The sequence below is a fragment of the Physeter macrocephalus genome, chromosome 16 (genome assembly GCF_002837175.3).
Source record: "Physeter macrocephalus isolate SW-GA chromosome 16, ASM283717v5, whole genome shotgun sequence".
Lineage (NCBI taxonomy): Eukaryota > Metazoa > Chordata > Mammalia > Artiodactyla > Physeteridae > Physeter > Physeter macrocephalus.
Genome location: NC_041229.1, coordinates 99365196 through 99380337, shown reverse-complemented (window position 1 = coordinate 99380337; position 15142 = coordinate 99365196). Strand labels below are relative to the sequence as shown.

At 39.5% G+C, this 15142-nt stretch overlaps 2 protein-coding genes across 2 annotated transcripts in view; both read right to left on the bottom strand.

Moving 5' to 3' along the window:
- The window catches only part of DTX4 (deltex E3 ubiquitin ligase 4), a 76065-nt gene that overhangs the window by 57923 nt on the left and 3000 nt on the right, over positions 1-15142 (bottom strand). The gene's annotated exons all lie outside the window — the stretch shown is intronic.
- FAM111B (FAM111 trypsin like peptidase B) overlaps positions 6750-15142 on the bottom strand; it is an 11409-nt gene continuing 3016 nt past the window's right edge. The window contains exon 2 of the mRNA XM_024133102.3: positions 6750-11493. Within this exon, the coding sequence (XP_023988870.1) occupies positions 9445-11493 (2049 nt within the window). The 3' untranslated portion in view covers positions 6750-9444. The remainder of the gene's footprint in view (positions 11494-15142) is intronic.

Sequence of the window (15142 nt, the reverse complement as noted above, 5' to 3'; positions counted from 1 at the left end):
TCCTTCATCTGCTGTGTATTTCTCTGTCTTCTCATTTTGCTTAACTCACTGTGTTTGTGGTCTCCTTTTCGTAGTTGTTTGGCATAGGGTGTCCAGCACTGTAGGTTGCTGGTCATTGAGTTGAGCTGGGTCTTAGCATTGAGATGGAGATGTCTGGGAGAACTTTCACCATTTGATATTATGTGGAGCCGGGAGGTCTCTGGTGGACCAATGTCCTGAACTTGGCTCTCCCACCTCAGAGGCACAGGCCTGACACCTGGCTGGAGCACCAAGACCCTGTCAGCCATTCGGTGGAGAAAAAAAGAGAGAAAAAAAGGAAGAAAGAAAGAAAAAAAAGGAAGAAAGAAAGAAAAAAATAAGGGCTTCCCTGGTGGCGCAGTGGTTGAGAGTCCGCCTGCCGATGCAGGGGACGCGTGTTCGTGCCCCGGTCCGGGAGGATCCCACATGCTGCGGAGCAGCTGTGCCTATGAGCCATGGCCGCTGGCCCTGCGCGTCCAGAGCCTGTGCTCCGCAACGAGAGAGGCCACGGTGGTGGGAGGCTCGCGTACCGCAAAAAAATAAAAAATAAAATAAAATAAAATAAATTTATTAAAATAAAAATTTAAAAAGTATTAAAAATAAAAAATTTAAAAGTAATTAAAAAAAGAGAAAAAGAAGAGAGCAACCAAACCAGAAAACAAATCCACCAATGATAACAAGTGCTAAAAACTATACTAAAAAAACACAGAAAACAAAAAATGGACAGACAGAACCCTAGGACAAGTGGTACAAGCACGGCTATACAGACAAAATCACACAAAGTCCACTGCCTTGATTTTGGGATGGTTTGTTGTCTATTCAGGTATTCCACAGATGCAGGGTACATCACGGTTGACTGTGGAGATTTAATCAGCTGCTCCTGAGGCTGCATGGAGAGATTTCCCTTTCTCTTATTTGTTTGCACAGCTCCCGGGGTTCAGCTTTGGATTTGGCCCAGCCTCTGCATGTAGGTTGCCTGAGGACGTCTGTTTTTCACTCAGACAGGACGGGGTTAAAGGAGCAGCTGATTAGGGGGCTCTGGCTCACTCAGGCCGGTGGGAGGGAGGGATACGGAATGTGGGGTGAGCCTGCGGCAGCAGAGGCCGGCAGAACATTGCACCAGCCTAAGGCGTACCGTGTGTTCTCCCAGGGACGTTGTCCCGCAATCACGGGACCCTGGCAGTGGCAGGTTGCACAGGCTCCCAGGAAGGGAGGTGTGGATAGTGACCTGTGCTCGCACAAAGGCTTCTTGGTGGCGGCAGCAGCAGCCTTAGCATCTCATGCCCGTCTCTGGGGTCCGCGCTGATCGCCGCGGCTTGCGCCAGTCTCTGGAGCTCATTTAGGCAGTGCTCTGAACCCCCTCTCCTGGTGCACCCGGAAAAAATGGTCTCTTTCCTCTTCGGCAGCTCCAGACTTTTTCCCGGACTCCCTTCCGGCTAGCTGTGGTGCACTAGCTCCTTCAGGCTGTGTTCACGCCGCCAACCCCAGTCCTCTCGCTGCAATCCGACCTCCGAAGCCTAAGCCTCAGCTCCCAGCCCCGCCCACCCCGGCGGGTGAGCAGACAAGCCTCTCGGGCTGGTGAGTGCTGGTCAGCACCGGTCCTCTGTGCGGGAATCTCTCCACTTTGCCCTCTGCACCCTGTTGCTGAGCTCTTCTCCGCGGCTCTGAAGCTTCCTCCCTGCCTCCCCGCGTCTCCGCCAGTGAAGGGGCTTCCTAGTGTGTGGAAACCTTTCCTCCTTCACAGCTCCCTCCCAGATGGTCAGGTCCCTTCCCTATTCTTTTGTCTCTGTTTTTCCTTTTTTCTTTTGCCCTACCCAGGTACGTGGGGAGTTTCTTGCCTTTTGGGAAGTCTGAGGTCTTCTCCCAGCGTTCAGTAGGTGTTCTGTAGGAGTTGTTCTACATGTAGATGTATTTCTGATGTATTTGTGGGGCGGAAGGTGATCTCCATGTCTTACTCCTCTGCCATCTTGAAGGTCTCTTCTTCTGCCATTCTTAAATCAGCAGAAGATCCTTTTTTGATATTGAGTTATATGAGTTGTTTATATATTTTGGGTGTTAATCCCTTATCAGTCATATCATTTGCAAATATTTTCTCCCATTCAGTAGGTTGTCTTTTCATTTTGTCCATGGTTTCTTTTGCTGTGGAAAAGCTTTTAAGCTTAATTAGGTCCCATTTGTTTATTTTTGCTTTTGTTTCCTTTGTTCTAGGAGACAGATCAAAAAAAAATACTGCTACAATTTATGTGGGTTAGACCATCTTTAAAGCCTGTTGCTAATTAACAAACATTAAACTGCTCTCTATGCCAAGCACTTTCTATGCACTTTACAATTTTTAAATTATCACAACACCTTTGCAAAGTGGGGACAATTTTTAGCAACCCCATTTTGCAGCGGAAGAACTTGGTTCCAAGGCTTTAGCCTCTAGAATTTTCTTCCTATCCATTGTTAATCTCCAGGACACCACCCCACCTCAGCTCTTCCCCACCCTGCTCCATTCCATGTCCTGCAGTCCTACTTCCATGACCCTCTCCCAGGTGCTGACTCACAGCTCCTGGGAATGAGATCAGCGCCCACAGCCCCCTTCCAGGAAAGTCCCAGGCTGGCTGGAAGCGCTGGAAGTGCTGGAAGCGCTGGAAGCAAGGGCGCTTCCTCACCATGGATGGAGTCCCCAGCACCGCCTGCAGATGGTGCTAGAGGTGAACTGGGAGGGTGGGCCAAGCTGGGAGGATGGAGGATTGACCTCCATCACCCAATGGCAGCACAACAGGGAGTTGGATTTGCCAATCCTCAAGTTTCTGGGGCAGAGCTTGAAGCCTTCAGGAAACTGCTTTTCCCTCACTGGGTGTTGGCGTGGTTAGCAGAGCGTGAAGTTGGAGACATGGGACATTCTCTCACTTGCTCCCCTGTGATCTATCTATTGGTCTGAAGATGCTAGAACTGAGGTTGGCTTGGCCTCTTGGGGCTGCCTCACCATCCTTGGGTAGAGAAGTTCTCAAATGTCCTTTTCTCTTTCACTAGTGATACGCTGGATTACTGTAAAAATGTAGAGGGATTCTTTGCTCAGGGTTAAGGAGTCCGCTTTTATTAACTGAGCTGCCAAGTATTTCTAGTCCTGAAAAGGAAAGAGTAGGCTGGATCCTTAAATATATTTTAAGTTATATATATTTCCCTCGTAATATATTACATATTAGGAAGTTTTTTAGTTTGTTTTTTTCCTTCTTAAACTTTGTTTTAATGGGTCTCAAAATTCTGTGACAGATTTTTAGTCAAGTTGTTTCCATTAAAAAAGTACTGATTTTAAAAACTAATAACTTAAAACTGCCATACACAAATTGTCCACAAAACACTAACGTTAGCTTTCCTTCCTAGCCTTTTTATAGTAGCAACAACAGCAAAAGCACACTGTGGTGCCAAAGCCAATTGCAGACACTTTCTGTGCCCTGAAGCCCAGCAATTAATATATTTTACCCACCCTCTCCTCCTTTGCTGGCAGTAGTGGAAATAGTTGAACCACATGATTGGACTGATAGAATCATTAGCCAGATTTCATGTTGAGTGGCTGTCTTTTAGTTCTACTTTAAGTGTATACCTGACCTTTACAATAAACAAACAAAAAAACAAACAATCAGGGCTGAAGCCAATGTGCTCAATGAGGATGAATGGGCATGTATCCCACCAGCAACATGTGGGGCACCCTCTGATTTTTCTTCTTGGCTGCCCTTTGCAAGATTGGATGAAACCCACAAGGATTAAGCAGGAGAGACAGAAAAGAGAGTGCTGGAGGAGCTCCACCCTAGGGCCTCACCTTTAGCTGATTTGTATGGTTCCAGTACAATTATCTGTTGGGGTAGAATTCCCATGAGTATGCTTTATGGGATAGCTGTTATTCATCTCTCATTGACCTGTATCTAAGAACTATCCCAGGATCTAAGTGTCTGATTCCTGTACATTCCAATGATAAGCTATACCTACAATTTCGGTGGAGAATGTTACTATAACCACTTAGAACCTCTGTTTGGCCCATCTGGTTGGACCCATCTTAGGTTCATAGGTATGGGGCAGTGATCATATTAGCAGGCAAGCTCAAGCAGTGGCATGTGACAAGGCCCTCAAGATGGACACTGAGAAAGGTAGGCTTCATTTGTGTACTATTAAAAAAAATAATTTTGAAGATCTGATTCATTTAATTTGGAGCTTCCATGAATAATCTTCAGTGGAAATTTAGTTGCAGCATCAGGATTAAGTGATTCAAAATCTTTGAGTGTGGGTATAGCAGGAGGAGTACTGGGCTCCCAGGGTTTGACAAGAGGGCCCATAGCTTTATGCAAATGTCTAAAAGTATCCCTTTTGTTAAAGTTATAGCTTACTTTTTGTTGTGAAATTTTTCTTTTCAGTTCCAGTAAATACTAAAACAGGAAATGTCAATCCACATTGGTAGAGAAAGAATGAGTCAAATGTTGAGAGAAGAACCTAATTCCCTATTATTCGGGTAGTAGTTGAGAAAGAAGGCTTGTCTCTTGAATAAGTGCTTTGGGCTTGTGGATTATAAATAATTATAATCCAGTAAATAATTATAATATAGTGTATATCTCATATATTAGCATTGGATAGAAGAAGATTATCACATTTTTCTCATTAAGTCTACATCTCTGCCAATTTTCTTGATACACTTTGCCCAAAAAAGTTCTTTAACTTTCAAGTCTAAGATTTATTTTCATTTTTCTGTAGCAAATTTTGTCTTGTAGAAAAATTTGAGGCTCAGGATGATATAACCTTCCTCCAAAGAAACTTTACCATTCATTCTGGGAGGTGGCTGGGTGGGGCTCACTAGCCTAACCTAGGTTAGATCAACCTAAACTTAGCTGGGATTGAGAGTGTTTTCCAACTGACTGTGTCCCTGTGAAGGCCAGGATATTTGGGAGACATTCTTGTACCTGATGGGCAACGATTTGTTCCCATTCAAAATCCTGTGGTGTTTACTGGACCCCCTACCACTTGATAGGCCTTAAACTCTAACTTTTGCCCCCACTGCCCTAGCTTCATTATTCTTTTCAAATGTCTGGTCAGCTAGTCAGACTCTCAGCCATCTCCTCCAGAATTGGCAAGTTCCTCTAAGGTAAACGTAGCACTAACTAGAGCTCACTATTTGGGCTTCCCTCCTCACTTGGATATTGGTCCTGTACTTCCTGACTGCTTTGGTAATAATGCTTTGATACCTTCACACAGATGTTTCCTAATTTTTGTTTATATTTTCAGGTTATTCAGTGTGTGTGTGTGTGTGTGTGTGTGTGTGTGTGTGTGTGTGTGTATGTGTGTGTGTGTGTAGGGTGGGAGGTTGGTTTGAAATTCCCATTCCACCATTACCAGAAGGAGAATTCTGAGATTGACCTTTTATGTTGCTAAATTCCAATGGCAATTGAATTCAAAACCTCTTCTGTCTCATATGTGAAATTTAGAACATTCATTTACAAAGGGTAAGTTTCCTAGAATTGGAGTTATGGTATTTGGGAGGTTTCTAAGACATGGAAAATATCAACCCCTAAACTTGAATGACACATTCTCTCTGCCGCTTCTCCTTTGTCTTCTGGTAGGAGAAAGACAACAAATTTCTCTCATGTTCCATGCCTCACTGTAGTGATCCTGTTACCATATGTATTAGTCAGAGTTTTCCAGAAAAACAGAACAAATAGGATATGTACATCCATCTATTTATTTATTTATTACAGGTAATTGGCTAATGCGATTATGTATGTTTGTATGTACACATTTATTACAGGTTACTGGCTCATAGAATTGAGGATGGAAAGCCCCAACATCTGCAGGGTGAGTCAGCAAACTAGAGACCCAGGAGAGTCCATGGTGAGTTCTGGTCAGCATCTGAAGTTCTGAGAACAAGGCAGGCTTGAGACCCAGGAAGAGTCAATGTTTCAGTTCAAGTCCAAAGGCAGGAAAAAGCTGGTGTCCCAGTTCAAAGACAGTCATACAGGAAGAATTCTCTCCTACTTGGGTGAGGATAAGTCTTTTTGTGCTATTCATGCTTTCAACTGATTGGACAAGGCCCACCCACATTAAGGAGGGCAATCTGCTTTAATGATAATCTTATGCAAAACCACCCTCACAGAAAAACCTAGAATAATATTTGACCAACTATCTGGTCACCTGGTGGCTCAGTCAGGTTGACACATAACATTAACCATCACACCAGATTTAAAATTACTATGATCTGAGGGTGATTTGCAGAATATGTGAAAAAGAAGTTTTATGCAGAGAGAATTTTTAGAATTTGCTAAACTCCATCATCAGAAAACCAGGGAATACTTGTGGGAGTGGATTTTGAAGATGCTTAATAAAAAAAGATGCAAAACGATTTGGCTTAGTTCTTTGAAGTGGTGCATTTTCCAGAGATTCTGTATTCAATACTCTGTTATAGGATGCCAGTGGAATTTATACTAAATTTCATGATGCTAATGAAAACGAGGATCAGATACTGGCCCACAGTAAATGCAACAGGAATGCCCAATATCCCTTGACACCACCTAGGAAGTATTTTTGGCAAAAAGTCCAGTCTGAATATAATCAACCCTCTAGATCTAACCACCAGTTTACAGGAAATCCAGGGACTACAGCTACACATCCAGTGACATCACAGAGATGAAACAGCAAAGTTCAGAATGTAGAATATTCTATAGGACAAATATGACACACTTTCTCCAATAAATAAATGTCTGGAAAATATAGAGGAAGGGGAAATTTACACATTAAAATTGACTTAAGAGACTCATACAACCAAATACAATGTGGAGACTGTTTGGATTCTGATTTGAACAATCCAGATGTAACACAAACAAAAATTAACAACAAATTAAGGAGAAGTCAGGAGAAGATACACACTGACTCAAACTATCAATAAGTTTTTGTAGGCATGCTGATGGCAGTGTATTTATATTTTATAAAAAAAAAATGCTGCTTAGCTTTTTATTGGGTAGTAGTCACTTGAGTATACGCATTTGCCAGAATTCACTGACCAGTACACCAAAAAGGACATATTTTACTGTTCATAAATACTAACTTAATAAAACCAGACATTACAAAGAGAAGGAAATGGCCATAGAGAACAATGGACAGAAAAGAACACCCTGAAAGACAAAATCTGGGGTTTTGAGAGACAATGGTCAAGCCTGTTCCAACTCCAATAAGCAGTAACCAAGAGTTGTAACGTGAACTAAGCATAAATTGAACTCCCTACTGGAGCAAAGCATCCTGGCAATTCCTGAAAAACAGGATTTGATCATTGCTATGGGATTGTGACTGCCGAATTTTCCATTTTCCTCTTTTTTGAATAAAAATTTAAGTTATTGGATTCTTGCCACACTCCACTCTGGTATATCAGGTGTGTTAGTAGGATGAGTGGGAATGGGCAGATATATCTCCAGGCCATGAGGAGCTGCATTCAGATGTGATGGAGAGAAATGCACATTACCCAGAAATGCCGGACTATCTTGGAGAATGGGTAGGTGTGCTTCATATGTGGAAGGAAGTGTATATAAGATACTAGAGGGGCTAGATGGGTGGGACTGTGGTTAAGACTTATAGTTTACCCAATATCTATTTTCTTTTTTATTCCACAGTAATAGAATTTAGGCTGGGCATCTGGTCAACCAGAATAAACACTACGTTTCACAGCATGATTTTCAGCTAACTGAGGTATGTGACCAAGTTGTAGGCAATGGGTATGAGGATACGTGATATGCAGTCTCTGGATGGTGTTCTTAAGAGCAAGAGGTGCACTCTCCTTGTGCAATTTCCCTCTTACCCCTGGCTGTGGCATAGGTGTGTTGGCTGGAAGTTTAGCAGTCATCTTGGACCATGTTGCATGTTGAGGACTGTGGTGTAATAGAACCTGATTGAAGAAACCTAATACCTTGACAACCTGGAATTCCCACAACCACAGAGGACAGTATGTTCAGACTATTACACGAGAGAGAAGTAAACCTCTTTTATTTTTGAAATTCGACAGTTTCTAATAAACTTACAAATCTAAAGTTTCTGAACCAACAATTTTTTTGAGTCAGATTTCTGGCTTTTGCACGGCTGGAAGGCTATCACATATTTGGACAGTTCCATCAATTGCTAGTTAGTATGGAGGGTATGTCAGAGTTCAGTGCAGGTAAACGAGATATAACTGAAGTGGTTAGTGATGGCAAATCTTTAGTATGATAAAAAGCAGTGGGATTCAGAAGGCCAATATTGGAATTATTGAGTTCAAGAACACACCTTCATAGCTGCAATCCAGGAATCAGGAAGCTGGACTGGGAAGCTGTTACAAATGCCTCTCCAAACCATCTAAGTGAGTGACCAGACATTGCAATGCTGATTCTGGCTGCTGACACTGCCACAATTACTCCGGTACCCATGAAGCTAATGACTAAACACTGACACTGAATGTGGCCAACACTACTGTCTCTAGACACTCACTTTTCTGACTTAGTTTGCCAGAATATGGAGAAGAAAGATGGTCTCCATTTAATTTCTGTCTTCCAAATTACATGCAAGTGCATCTATTTAGAGGAACCTGATTTATATCCAGAATCTTAGTTGCAAATTGTGGACTGACATATTTAGTTGTTAGCTTTCTAGACTGTGAACATGAGAGGGTGGAGATGGAGACTAGTCAAGTCACTCTTTATATCTGCCAGAGAAGGGCAGAACTAGAGAAAAGAACTGAAAAGCTGGGATTTTCTATTGGCAATTACAATAGAGGCTGATGTCACAGTGGCATAGAAGGGAAAAAATTAAGATCAAAGAATTTTGGGTTTTAGAGGAACAATACATATTTTTTCCTTAACTCTAAAGGTATATTTCCCTATTATCTTGTTACACAGAGACTAATAATCACTTCACCAGTTATAAAGATGGAATGGATATACCATCCTAGGCATTTAGAATGGCAAACACCAAACTATTTGAGTAAGTGACCTAAGTTTTTAAAAAATTTTTTATATTTTTAAAAATTGTTATACAGTTTTTAAAGGTTACTCCATTTACAGTTATTACAAAATATTGGCTATATTCCCCATGTTGTACAATACATCCTTATAGCTTATCTTACACCAGTAGTTATCACCCAACCTAAATATTTTAAGTGAGGCTTGAGGTTGTTTGAAAGAAAAAGCCAATGAGAAAAAAAATCAATATTCATTTGAGCTCTAATATGTGTTTTGTACATCCACATGATTCGCTGTAAGTTTTCTAACTGAGAAATAATATTCATTATACTTTAAAGAAACAGCCCCAAATACTTAAAATTATTGGCATATTTTTTTTAAAAGCAGCATCCTTTCCCTACTATTCCATGGGTTCAATCTGATGATCTTGAAGTAACGACTCTTGTTTCTTATCTTTCTCTTCATGGTGGTTCTCATTTTTCTATTCTGTTAATAATTTGTATAAGTGCTCATTATTCTGTTTAATATCACAAAGAATTGAATCCATAGAATAGCCAAATTCAATAAAGGCGTAAACCTCATCTCCACGTTTATAAAAATGCCCAAAGGAGTGCATAGCAACCAAATTGCCAGATGCATTAAACACTGGGGAGCCAGAGGACCCACTAGAAAAACAAGTATCATAACTAAGTGTGTCAGTGTTCCAAACCTCTGATTGGAAACTTCTCTGGGTAAACATAGGGCAAGCATTATAAGTGTCAGCATAGGGTCCTGCTACCCCATCTTGATGATGGTCTGTATACCTCTTTAACCGTTGTTCTAAAGAAACCACAGCACAACCATCTATTTTCTTGATCTGGCCTTCTGGGTGACCAATTAAATAAAGCAAACCACTAGATGGTTGAGGGGAAACTTGTCCACATAGGCCTGGAGGAAATCCATTTCCATTTTCTCTTAGTTTTAAAATGGCATAATCTAGAGTTTCATCAGACACCATATAACAAGGCTCCATGGAAAACCAATCAGCATCAACAGGGTAGAACTCTTTATAAGTGAAAGTGACCTTTGCACATTTGCTTATTATACACGGCCACAAATCTGGATGTGTACCTTCTCCCACCATGAGATGCAAGACATGTCGACAGGTAAAAATAAAACCATTGTTGATGACAAAGCAAGTAGCATTGCCTTTGTTTCCATTATTGTCCCATTTCATGAACCCAACTGACTTACTAAGATGAACAAGACGTTCACAGATTGCAACTGAAGTAGAATTTTCAGTCACTTTTCCAAAGTGCTTTTTATAGACCTCGAATTGTTTAAACATCGGCAGTTGCATTCTCTTCTGTTCTTCCCCCAAATACTCAAATATCTGAAGTGCCACATTAAAATGTGGATATCGATGCATCATAGCTTTGCTCAACACCTGTAAATTCTTTACCCAGAGATTAGCTGCCTCCCTCTGGAGATCCCAATTAATAGCACATTGCATACCCAGATGGGGCCTTTGCCTAATATTTGGGTTTTCCCCCTTAAGATTTTTGAAGCAACTATAATTGTAATGACATTTGGTTTTGGAAGTTGTCTGGTGTGTCTTATCTTCAATATCATGCCCTAGACTTTGAGGTGTGAGAATTTTTTCTCTGTTGTGTTCTCCATCTTCAGTCTCTCCATCTTTCTCTGGTTCATGGACTTTGCTCTTAGACTGTATCGAATCCCAGGGACCAGTTTCATCAGTGGCATTTTCATCCTTCTGTTTAAGTTTTTTATGGGTACCTTTCCTGACAAATGATCTTTTAAAAATGTCCAATTCTAAGACTTTTCCAGATACTGCATCCACCATGGACTGTTTTCCATGAATTTTCTTGTGACCTTCCATTAATTTCCATTCAAATGTGTCTAGATCAGACCGAAATCGGCCATCCTTGCATAGGGCTTCTTTGATAGTCTCACCCTTCAAGGCATAGATACAAAGCGTAGTTCCTTTTTCATGAAGTTCTTTGATCTTGAGAATCTTCTTTATGTTCTTCCCAATAGCAACAATGTGAAAAAGAATGCATTCAATGTTTGGATTTTCACATTGGCGTAATATCAGATCATCTTCCTCCTGGTTACTCTTTCTTTGACTAGATGTTATTTTAAGATGGGAATCTCTAGGTAGGCATCGGAGAGGCATTCCTAAATTTACATATCCTTTTATTGTTTTTTCTTCATAAACAATAATGTTCTTTTTAAAATGATTCTCCATCCATTCACTAAAATGGTCATTAGCACTTAGAACTGAGTAGATATTCTCATTGAGTTCACCACATGCTGTAAACTCACTACGGTCTGACTTCCTGGAGTGTTCATTCAAAGTAAAGGTGAAACAACAGTCTCTACTGGTGCTCACATGTGGGTTCTGACTTTTAGCGGATGTTTCATGCTCACTGACTTCACTCTTAAGTTTAATGGTGCTGTTACACTCTCGTATGTCACATAGAGATTGATCAACAGGTGTGCCAGAACATGCCTGCTGCATGACAGTATCCTTAGAAAAGGAAAGATTAAAAATTTAATAAGAATCACCTTTAATAATAATGTTCCATGTTTTTCTAATTATAAAATTAAATTATACTATGCTGCATATGAGTTTATTTTTCACTAAGCAATCTGCCAGTGCTTTTGCATTTCATTAAACAACCTTTGAAAACACAATTTGAGGGGCTATATGATAGTTCACTGTACAATAGTTTCTGATCTATTCTTCTGTTGCTAGATGTTTAGATTGTTTCTAATTTTTTATTACTCTAAATATGACAAGCTTTTCTATACATAAAACATTTTGTCTGAAGTCTTAATATTTCCCTAGGCAACCTGACCTTGGACTTTGAACCTCCAGAATTGTGAGACAACATATATCTGTGTTTAAGTCACCCAGTTTGTGGTATTTTGTTATGGAAGGCCCAACAAAGTAATATAAAGATATTTTCATATATTTTATGGGTTTGTCTCTGCTCTGTTCCAGTGGTATATTTTTCCATATCTGTGCTAAATATTGTTTTAATTACAACCTTATAATAAGCATTCATATCTGATAAAACAATTTCCCTCACTTTATTCTTTATCTTCGGAAATGTCTTGGATATTAGCCCTCTGCTCTTCTAATAAATTTTGGTCATCTTGTTAAATACCAGAAAATCAAATTTTTGGAATTTTAATTGGGCTTGTATTGAATCAATAAATGAATCTGGGAAGGACTGATATTCCAATAATATTGAGTTTTCCTACACATGAATATCTGATATCTTGACATTGATTTAGGTCTCCTTTCATGTCTTCCAACAAAGGTTTATAATACTATACATAAAGGACTTACAAATCATTTCTTACATTTATTCCTAGGCATCATGAAATAATTTTTCTAGGCACCATAAAATAATTTTGTGATATTATGCAGAAAGCATAACAGAAATAATCAGAAAGATTATTTCCGATCAAGGTAAATCCATCTTTTTGTAAATATCAATCTTAAATCTAGCCAACTGCTAAATTATAATCATTTCTAATATTTGGTCTATGTATCTTTATGGTTTTCAAAATAGGCAATCATATCATCTGTGGATGTTTCACGAATATGACTTGTTCCTTCCTTTTCAATTCTTAACTGTATTTTTACTTATTTTTCATATCTTATTGTACTGGCTAGAATCACCAGTATAGTGTGATGTAATGATGATTATGTAATCACCAGCTAATAGTGAGTATTCCTCCATTCTCCCTGATTGGAAAGGAAATGCTTCTAATGATTATTTAACACAATGTTTCCTGTAGAACTTTTGAAGATGCCCTTAATTAATATGCTGGTATGCCATTATTTATATTTTTAAGAATAACAAAAGAAAGCAGCTAAGATGAATTAATTCCATTTTAGCCTATTATTTTTACTAATTATAACTAAAACCTCTGGAAAGAATACAAAAAGCAATGTCTCAAATTTCCACTCTGGCCAAGATGGAGAAATACAGACGTAATTTACATTCCTGCCTGAAACAACTGGAGAAAAGGACAAAATATAAGAAATGGTTTTCAAGACACTGGACATTAGGCAAGAAAGGACAGTGATCCTTGAAAAACAGGAAAGGGCTTCCCTGGTGGTGCAGTGGTTGAGAGTCCGCCTGCCGATGCAGGGGACGCGGGTTCGTGCCCCGGTCTGGGAAGATCCCACGTGCTGCGGAGCGGCTGGGCCCGTGAGCCATGGCCGCTGAGCCTGCGCGTCCGGAGCCTGTGCTCTGCAGCGGGAGAGGCCACAACAGCGAGAGGCCCGCGTACCGCAAAAAAAAAAAAAAAAAAAAAAAAAAAAAAAAGAAAGAAAAACAGGAAAAAAATGAAGCAAAGCATATAATTACCCCAGACTGTTCCCTGAAGATAGATTCTGGTCACTAGGGGTGGGCTGTGGGTGGGATGGAGGAAATGGGTGAAGTTGGTCAAAAGTACAAACTTCTAGTTATAAGACAAGTAACTTCTGGGGATCTAATGTACAGCATGGTGACTATAGTTAACAATACTGTATGGTATAACTGAAAGTTGCTAACTAAGAGAGTAGATCTTAAAACGTTCTCATCACAAGAAAAAAATTTAACTCTGTGAGGTGATGAATGTGGTGATCATTTCATAATATATACATATATCTAATCACTATGTCATACACCTCAAATTAATACAATGCTATATGTCAATTATATCTCAATAAAACTGGGGGAAATTTTTTAAAAATAAAAGCAATCAGTGTAATTAACTATATTAGGAGAATAAAAAAGAAAAAACATACAATCATCTCAACAGACAAAGAAAAGGCATTTTAGAAAACTCTGACATCTATTTTTGAGAAAAATGATTAGCAACCTAGGAATAGAAAGGAACTTCCTCAATCTCAAAAAGGGCATCTGCAAAAAACTTACACGTAACAGCATAGTTAATGATTAAAGACTGAATATGTTCCTCTTAAGGTTAGGGAAAAAGGAAAGTAGGTCTGCTCTTGCCACTTGTATTCAGCATTATGCTGGAAATCCTAGCCAGACAAGAGAAAGAAAGAAAGTACTTTCAGATCATAAAGAAATAAGTAAGACTGTCTTAATTCACAGATGATGTGACCATCTATGTAGAAAATCCTATAGAGTTTATGAAAAAGATACCAGAAAGAAGTGAGTTTAGCAAAGTTCCAGGCTACAAGCAACAAACAATCAGAAAGATAAACTTCCAAAAAGTTCTATTTACAATAACATCAAAAAATATGATATTCATAGGGAAAAATGTGACAAAAGATATTCAAGACATTTATCCTAAAAAAAATTGGAAGAAATTAATTAAGACCTAAATAGATAGAAAGATAAACTATGTTCAGGATTGGAAGATTCAATATTGTTAAGATGTCAATCATCTACTAGTGACCTATAGAGCCAATAAAATTCCTATAAAGATCTCAGCTGGCTTTATGTGGAAATTGACAAGTTGACTTTAAAGTTTACACAGAAACAGAAAGGACCTAGAATAGCCAGAACAACTTTGAAGAACAAAGTTGGAAGACTTCCACTAACTGATCTTATGAATTATTATGCTGCAGTAATCAAGATAGTGTGGTATTAGTAAAAGAACACACAAATAGATCAATGGACTAGAACAGTGAGTCAGAAATAGACCCAGACATATATATTCAATTAATTTTTAACAAAGGTATAAAAGCAATTCAGTAGAGAAAGGGTAACATTTTCAAGAAATTGTGCCGAAACAATTAGATGCCATATGCAAGACAAATTAATTAATTAATTAACAAACATTAACTATTGACATGTATACACTGATGTGTATAAAATGGATGACTAATAAGAAAATAAACAAATAAATAAATAAACATTAAAAAAAATGCTAACTAATGTGTGTTTGTTATTATTATTGTTCTATCCACACATTGTATTGCAATAGAATATATTGTATTACTATTGCTCAATCGATACATTGCACCATAAAAAATAATAAACTCAAAACGGATCATAGGGGGCTTCCCTGGTGGCGCAGTGGTTGCGCGTCCGCCTGCCGATGCAGGGGAACCGGGTTCGCGCCCCGGTTTGGGAGGATCCCACATGCCGCGGAGCGGCTGGGCCCGTGAGCCATGGCCGCTGAGCCTGCGCGTCCGGAGCTTG